This window comes from Anomaloglossus baeobatrachus, chromosome 8, assembly GCF_048569485.1.
Source record: "Anomaloglossus baeobatrachus isolate aAnoBae1 chromosome 8, aAnoBae1.hap1, whole genome shotgun sequence".
In the NCBI taxonomy this organism is placed as follows: domain Eukaryota; kingdom Metazoa; phylum Chordata; class Amphibia; order Anura; family Aromobatidae; genus Anomaloglossus; species Anomaloglossus baeobatrachus.
This window is the reverse complement of record NC_134360.1, coordinates 100431360-100440314: the sequence shown is the minus strand read 5'-3', so window position 1 is coordinate 100440314 and position 8955 is coordinate 100431360. Positions and strand designations below refer to the sequence as shown.

Sequence of the window (8955 nt, the reverse complement as noted above, 5' to 3'; positions counted from 1 at the left end):
ATCCACCCATATCCTGTCCACCGCCATTAACTTGAGAACGGCGGCAGCTATAGGCATAAAAGTGGTGTCTAGGTATTGTAAAGTAGCCATGCGCTATGCAATTAAACCACCTATAGCGCCTCCTGGTGGAAAACAACGGAGTTAGCATTTTTATCTCGACAACGGAACGAGATAGAGAAAAAAAGTGAATTACAAAGTTGTAGGGCATCATCAATTCAATACAAATCGACACCTTGCACACAAAAATGCTATGACATGAAACCCATGACCCCCCCAAAACATTGAATGCTGCTCACGCATATGGTGCTCATTTAACTTTGATGCTCAAAGTGGCAACCGTCAGCTGCAATGCACATCTGGACTCTGGACAGCATACTGCATCTTGCTGCACGTTGTGCAATATGGCACGTGACACGTTTGCACAAGCATCTGTGATACGTCGTCGTAGGTCCTGCAATGTTGGTGGAGGGGGTTGCATGCACCTGCTGTTTGATGTGACCTCACAGAAAGAAGTCCAATGGGGTCAGGTCAGGTGAGCATGGAGGCCACTCCACGCAGCCACCATACCGAATTACTTGTAGGAAGGTCTCCATGAGGTATCGCTTCACGTCTGCAGCTTTGTGAGTTTTACACGTTCTAATCATAGCATTTCTGTATGCAAGGTGTCGATTCGTTTTGAATTGATGATGCCCTACAACTTTGTAATTCACTTTTTTTATCTATCTCGTTCCGTTTTCGAGATAAAAATGCTAACTCTGTTGTTTTCCACCAGGTGGCGCTATAGGTAGTTTCATTGCATATCGCATGGCTACTTTACTATACCTAGACACCACTTCTATGCCTATAGCTGCCGTCGTTCTCAAGTTAATGGCGGTGGACAGGATATGGGTGGACACAATGTATAGTCATTTTGGATAACCAACAGTATATCATAAAAGGGAGTACACCCCTCGCCTAGGCTATAAGAAGATTGCCAACACCCTGAAATTTATTTGCAGCACGGTGGCCAAGACCAAACAGCGGTTAAACAAGACAAGTTACACTGAGAATAGGCCTTGTCAAAGAAGTTGAGTGCACGTGCTCAGCGTCATATCAAGAGGTTGTCTTTTGTAAATCGAGGTATGAGTGCTGCCAGCATTACTTAAGAGGTTAAAGGAATGGTGGGGTCAGCCTGTCAGTGCTCAGACCATACCCTGCACACTGCATAAAATTGTTCTGCATGGCTGTTGTCCCAGAAGGAAGCCTCTTCTAAAGATAGGGCACATGAAAGCCCACAAACATTTTGGTGAAGAAAAGCAGACTAAGGACATGGAAATTGGAACAATGTCCTGTGGTCTGATGAGACCAAGATAAACTTACTCGGTTCAGATGTTGTCAAGCGTGTGTGGTGGCAACTAGGTGTGGAGTATAAAGACAAGTGTTTCTTACCTACAGTCAAGCACGGTGGGGGGAGGAGTGTCATGATTTAGGTCTGCATGAGTGCTGCCAGCTGTGGGGAACTACCATTCATTGAGGGAACCATGAATGCCAACATGTACTGTAAAACAGTGAAGCAGAGTCTGGTCCCTTCTCTTCGGAAACTGGGCTACAGGGCAGTATTCTAACATGATAACAACACCAAGCACATCTCAAAGACGACCACTGCCTTGCTAAAAAAACTGAGGGTAAAGGTGCTAGACCTAAACCCTATTAAGCATCTATGGGACATCCTGAAATGGAAGGTGGAGGAGCGGAAGGTCTCTTGCATCCATGCTCCGTGATGTCACCATGGGGGAGTAGAAGAGGATTCCAGGGGCTCCTGTGAAGCTCTAGTGAGCTCCATTCCCAACACAGTTAAGGCATTTCTTGAAAATAATGGTGGTCACACAAAATATTGACACTTTAGGCACAATTTGACCTTTTTCACTTAGGGGTGTACTCACGTTAGTTGCCAGCGGTTTAGACATTGATATTTAGAGGGCACCAAATTAACACTGTTATACAAGTAGCACACATTACTTTTCATTGTAAAAAGTGTTATATCTTCAATGTTGCCCCATGAAAATGTATAATAAAATATTTACAAAAATTGAAGGGTGTATTCACTTTTGAGATATACTGTACGTCTTGTATAACTATTTCATATACTACAATGTTACATTTAAATATGGTATCAGTGATGTTGCAAACACACTTGTTGTATCTCATATACGTCTTTGGGACATGCAGCTGATAGAACAAAGGGAGACTGTTCTGTAATCACAACATCGTCTTCAATGCGGATTCCTATGCCTCTGAATTTTTCTGGAGCTTCAATGTCGTACACAGGAATGTAAATGCCTATTAAAATAAAGTAAATAGTAAACATCAATAATAAATTAAACATTGATTAAAGTTACATGTAAAGTCCGATACAATTGCCAAAATGTATAAATCACAATTTAAATTGCTGGCATCGCCTAACTTTAAAGGGGTTGTCCACTAGTCCACTACTAGAACGACTCCTATACTCACCTCCCGTGCTGACACTGTTCTAGCGTACATGCCTTCAAACGAATAAGCAATCAAGAAGAAGTCAAAGCTGCGGCTGCTCTCACTTCCTATTGATGTTTGATATGTCCAAAGACAGGAACAGCGAAGTCGGAGCCGATTGGGCGCAGGGCTCAGGTGATGTAACAACCTCACATAAGCCCCTGTACAGCAAGTGACAATAACGTTGGAACAGCGCTGGCACGGTAAGGGAGAATGTTTTTATTTTAATGAAGCAAAGTCATGGGCGCTCTAAGTAACAAAACAACAATCAAATTCGATATGTAAAGGGATAGTGCCGTAGATAACAAGAGAGGGCACTATGTAATATATATATATGGCCGAAAGTGCTGGCACCCTGGAAAAATTTCCAGAAAATGAAGTATTTCTCCCCCAAAATTGCTTCAATTACATGTTTTGTTATACACATTTATTTTATTTGTGTGCACAAGAAAATCCATTCAAAATATATTAATTATACAGTCATATGAAAAAGTTTGGGCACCCATATTAATGTTAACCTTTTTTCTTTATAACAAATTGGGTTTTTGCAACAGCTATTTCAGTTTCATATATCTGATGGACTCAGTAATATTTCTGGATTGAAATGAGGTTTATTGCACTAACAAAAAATGTGCAATCTGCATTTAAACTAAATTGGACAGATGCAAAAGTATGGGCACCCTTATCAATTTCTTGATTTGAACACTCCTAACTACTTTTTACTGACTTACTAAAGCACTAAATTGGTTTTGTAACTTCATTGAGCTTTGAACTTCATAGGCAGGTGTATCCAATCATGAGAAAAGGTATTTAATGTGGCCACTTGCAAGTTGTTCTCCTATTTGAATCTCCTATGAAGAGTGGCATCATGGGCTCCTCAAAATAACTCTCAAATGATCTGAAAACAAAGATTATTCAACATAGTTGTTCAGGGGAAGGATACAAAAAATTGTCTCAGAGATTTAAACTGTCAGTTTCCACTGTGAGGAACATAGTAAGGAAATGGAAGAACACAGGTACAGTTCTTGTTAAGCCCAGAAGTGGCAGGCCAAGAAAAATATCAGAAAGGCAGAGAAGAAGAATGGTGAGAACAGTCAAGGACAATCCACAGACCACCTCCAAAGACCTGCAGCATCATCTTGCTGCAGATGGTGTCAATGTGCATCGGTCAACAATACAGCGCACATTGCACAAGGAGAAGCTGTATGTTAGAGTGATGTGAAAGAAGCAGTTTCTGCAAGCACGCCACAAACAGAGTCGCCTGAGGTATGCAAAAGCACATTTGGACAAGCCAGCTACATTTTGGAAGAAGGTCCTGTGGACTGATGAAACAAAGATGGAGTTGTTTGGTCATACAAAAAGGCGTTATGCATGGAGGCAAAGAAACACGGCATTCCAAGAAAAGCACCTGCTACCCACAGTAAAATTTGGTGGAGGTTCCATCATGCTTTGGGGCTGTGTGGCCAATGCCGGCACCGGGAATCTTATTAAAGTTGAGGGTCGCATGGATTCAACTCAGTATCAGCAGATTCTTGACAATAATGTGCAAGAATCAGTGACGAAGTTGAAGTTACGCAGGGGATGGATATTTCAGCAAGACTGATCCAAAATACCGCTCCAAATCTACTCAGGCATTCATGCAGAGGAACAATTACAATGTTCTGGAATGGCCATCCCAGTCCCCAGTCCTGAATATCATTGAACATCTGTGGGATGATTTGAAGTGTACTGTCCATGCTCGGCGACCATCAAACTTAACTGAACTGGAGTTGTTTTGTAAACAGGAATGGTCAAATATACCTTCATCCAGGATCCAGGAACTCATTAAAAGCTACAGGAAGCGACTAGAGGCTGTGATTTTTGCAAAAGGAGGATCTACAAGATATTAATGTCACTTTTATGTTGAGGTGCCCATACTTTTGCACCGGTCAAATTATGTTTAAATGCGGATTGCACATTTTCTGTTAGTACAATAAATCTCATTTCAATCCAAAAATATTACTCAGTCCATCAGTTATTAGATATATGAAACTGAAATAGCTGTTGCAAAAACCCAAATTGTTATAAAGAAAAAAGGTTAACATTAATAGGGGTGCCCAAACTTTTTCATATGACTGTATATCAAAACCAGATACCAGTGTGGTATGAATAGGCATATATCCACAAAGAAGACACTAACAAAATAGGAGAAAAAATGTGGACTGAAATGTGCCCAGATTAAAACATGATTTTTATTAAATACTATTAAAAATCAAAAGACCAGACAAACATACAAATAAAAGCAACAAAAAGAGGAATATAATTTCCTCCAAAAATTCAGCAGTTACTTACAGCAACAAGAGGGCAGCAGTATTTTACTGCCCAGGCCAAAGGAGCTGATGAACTGTCAAGATGCAGCAAAACCCCCCCAATAAAGATGGAGGCATCACAGGTGCAAAACACTAATGAAGCAACCACTCACAAACTACCAATGCATGGAGGTGGTGATTGCTTGGTGATAAAACTGCACACAAAATAGACTTGTATGGGGCGCCGTTCACACATGTAGGTGTACAGTGTCTGGCTTACAGCCTATTAGTTACGCCCATACTATTAGACTAGGCGGGCAGCCCAGCACTATATATAGTAAGTGCACTACACAGGAAATGAGACAACAGTTTTCAAGGCCTAAATTAAAGGGCCTGGCTGCATCCTGTATAAAAATAATGTGCAGAAAAATGTATATACAGATATTTTGGCCAGAATATGGATATCTACAACCCAACGTCAAGGGTCCTCATGTTTGTGGGTCCCTGCACTGATTAGAGATTATATATATATATATATACGGGTGACTGGAGGGGTACTTCTTTCTAGCTACCACCTTTGTCCTCCTAGCCCACAATCAGGCTCAGGAGCGAGAGAGTTGGGGAGGGGGGCAGGACAGTCCGCCTTTGTTGTGTATACACCCACCAACTGGCATTCCAAACTTCAGTTTAAGCTTAGTGTCCGTAGGAGGCGGAAACACAGGGCTTCTCTCAGCCCCTCAGGTTTGTATTGTTAGGCGTTAGTAATCTTTTCCCTTTGTCTTTCAGACACAGCTCATCGGGCGCCATGGTATAATGGTTCACCAAGTTTCCCACCTATTCTGGTTGCACAGTATGGGTCCGCCTGCCACTTACTGTTTCCTTTCGTGTCTGTCTGGCAGGACCCCAGCGCCTCCAGAAGAGTGTACGAGGCGCATCCGAATACGGTGAAGGGACCATCCATCCAGACGACCACAACAAAGGCAGAGGGTCCTGCCCCCCTCCCCAACTCTCTCGCTCCTGAGCCTGATTGTGGGGTAGGAGGATAAAGATGGTGGCTAGGAAGAAGAAGTACCTGTCCAGTCACCCATCGACTACGCCCGGGACGACTGTGGAAGGCCCTTGGTGACTTCCTCCATGGATGGATCATCGCTCCCGGGTTATAGGGGGCTCCGTTTACTAAAATAAAATAAAAATAATTCTTTAGCTTTAAGGGGGACTGTCCAGCTCTTCTGAACCTCGGTAAGCACTGCAAATTTGGGGCAGCTCCTTCACCAGCACCTATCCCACTGGCTTTCCCTCTACTTCTATGCCTAACACTAGAGCTTCTCGCTCCCATTCTTAGGTCCTTGTCCTACATTTTGCATGTGCTTCTGGTCTTAAGAAGTTCCCCTCGGGTCAGGCCTCCTCTCTGTCAAGTAGCAACAAAAGGTAAGTATGTGGGACTCAGCACCAATGTTAATAGATAAAACTTGGAACTTTATTGGATAAATTTAAAAGGAAGGTCACAGATCATCCAAAATCACTATGCGTCTTGCCGCGTTTCAGACACAAAAAGGGGAATTAAAAACAGTCCTTAATCATAAGCCATGGTAAGTAGGAGGCAAGAGATATATATAGCACTTCAAAAGTGATAGAACAAGGAGCAAGTCGGGAAAACAGGAAGGGAGTTCACTCAGAAAATGCAAATTAGGAGAGAGGAGAGGTAGCATGACATTATAGTTCCATTAACTCCTTAGATCATATATAGCAGAAAGAATGTGTGCATATATATACACATATATATACATATTGAGTATAAGTTGAGAAATAAAAAAATAATAAACAATATATTTATCAGAAAAATCCTGTTATAGGAACACGTCTAAACATGAATTAGTATATAATTAGAGCCAAAAATATATAAATTACATAGGTGTACCTATGCATATAAACATTATTGTATAAAAGCTGTGTAATGAAAAGAATTGTACACACATATATATGTATATATGTACTGTATGGACAACATGAGGAAAACTAAATAGGTGAACAAGAATAATGTAATATGTATATATGTACAAAAACTGCAATAAAATACAGGAAAAGTATATATAGCCTGTGTACATATATGTTGTCGTTGATATTAATACAATGCGTTCGTAAAAATCGATCTAACGCAGAGAATGTTGATGCTATATAGCTTTCAACTCAAACCTAATTTGTATATATGAAAGTGTATATAGGAATTATATTATATGCAATAATAAGAATATATAAAGAAACATAAAGCCATTATGTCCTAATCATGTATTAAAGTTTGTTTACTGTTATTCATTGTTTTATGTCTGATGTCTGTAATATGTGTACTATCATTAAAATAAAAAAATATAAAATAAAACAAAAAGAATATATAATAATAATGAGGCAGAAAAAATGTTTGTATGTCTATGTACGTGTACATTTATACGAGGTACACACATGCGTGGACATGTGTATCCATCCAAAATATGTGTTTATGTATATCCAAAAGAGGATCATGCAAAAACATATATAAACCGCCGCATACATGCTGAGCACATCAAATTCCAAGGAATTATACATATGTATATATACAAGATCCCAGAAGGGGGGAGGTGGGAGGAGGGAAAGGGGGTGGGGTGGGAAAAAAGGGGAGGGGTGGAGATCCGCCGGTTACATTAGGGATACCAAGCATTTGTTACAGATTCTTCCTGATCTTACCTGGACCGATGACCTGTTTTGGGTCACAAGTGATGTCACATCTTTATTCTCATGCATTCCGCATGCCTTAGCTCTCAGATCCCTCTCTCACCATTTAAGTCAGCTAACTAATCTGAGTGACACATTCAAAGATTATGTCATTTTGATTTGCGAATTTCTTCTGAAACATAATTTTTTTAGTTTTAATCAACATTTTTATTTACAGGTTAATGGTTGCCCAATGGGTGCTAGCTTTTCTTGCGTTTTGGCCAATTTGTATATGGTTTCATGGGAAACCATCTACATACACACGTCTGATAATCCATTCCTAGACCAGATTTTTTGGTACGCGAGATACATAGACGATCTGATAATGATTGATTTGGAAACACAAGAAAGGCTCGCCCTGTGTGAGCTTACCTGGTATTTTTCTTTCCTATTTGAATTCTAACCATATGAATTTAAATTTCACTGTAGCATTTTCTGAGAACTCTACCCCATTTTTGGATGTGTACCTCACTGGTGATCCCAGAACAGGTCTCATTAATATCTCCTTATACAGGAAACCGCTCAGTGGGAATACCATCCTACATGCAGATAGTAACCATACTAAACACACCATAAACAATTTACCCCTGGGCGAATTCCTTAGGGCACGTTGCCTCTGCTCTACGGATGCCGCTTATTCTTCTGAAATAGAGACCATGAAAATGCGCCTGCGACGCAAGGACTACAGGGATAAAATCCTTTCTCGTGCTGCAAGAACCGCTGGAAAGAAAACCCGCAGTGATCTACTCCTTAATAGGAGCACACCTGATGAACAGATCAACCACATAGTCTTTTCTACCCCCTACAGTGTGGATTTCCCCAGGATAAAAGAGGTCTTTTTACGTTACATCTCCCTTCTTCATCAGGATCCGGAGCTTGCCCAGATACTGTCCAGCGGTGTCAATGTTGTGGCCAGGAAGGCAAGAACTATAGGCAATATGGTATCTCCCAGCCTATTTATCTCACAAAATAAAGCTGAGACTTGGCTGAACACAAAAGGCTCTTACAAATGCGCTTTGCCCCGATGCGGACTTTGTAAGTTCATGAAGAAAACACTCTCTTTTCCTGTGGGGGACGGTTCCCATAAAATTTCAGCCTTCATAAATTGCTCAACTACATATGTTATCTATAAAGCTTCCTGTATCGCATGTCTGAAGGATTATGTAGGTTGTACCTCCAGGCCCCTGAGAAGAAGGATATCTGAGCATACCAATATCCCACCTCCAACTTCTTCCCTGGGCCCCCCAAGAAGTAAAAGATCCATTTCAGGTCTCACTAGACACTTTCTTGATTTTCATAACGGAGATTTTTCTACAATGAGTGTTACAGGTATAGAGCAGGTAAAAAGATCATTGAGAGGAGGTGACTGGTTCCGTGAACTTCTCTATACTGAAGCGAAGTGGATATTGCG

At 40.9% G+C, this 8955-nt stretch overlaps 1 protein-coding gene across 1 annotated transcript in view; it reads right to left on the bottom strand.

Moving 5' to 3' along the window:
• Window positions 1–856: 856 nt before the first annotated feature.
• XPNPEP3 (X-prolyl aminopeptidase 3) overlaps window positions 857–8955 on the bottom strand; it is a 301518-nt gene continuing 293419 nt past the window's right edge. Inside the window, exon 10 of the mRNA XM_075321922.1 lies at window positions 857–2319. Coding sequence (XP_075178037.1) covers window positions 2153–2319 — 167 coding nt within the window. The 3' untranslated portion in view covers window positions 857–2152. The remainder of the gene's footprint in view (window positions 2320–8955) is intronic.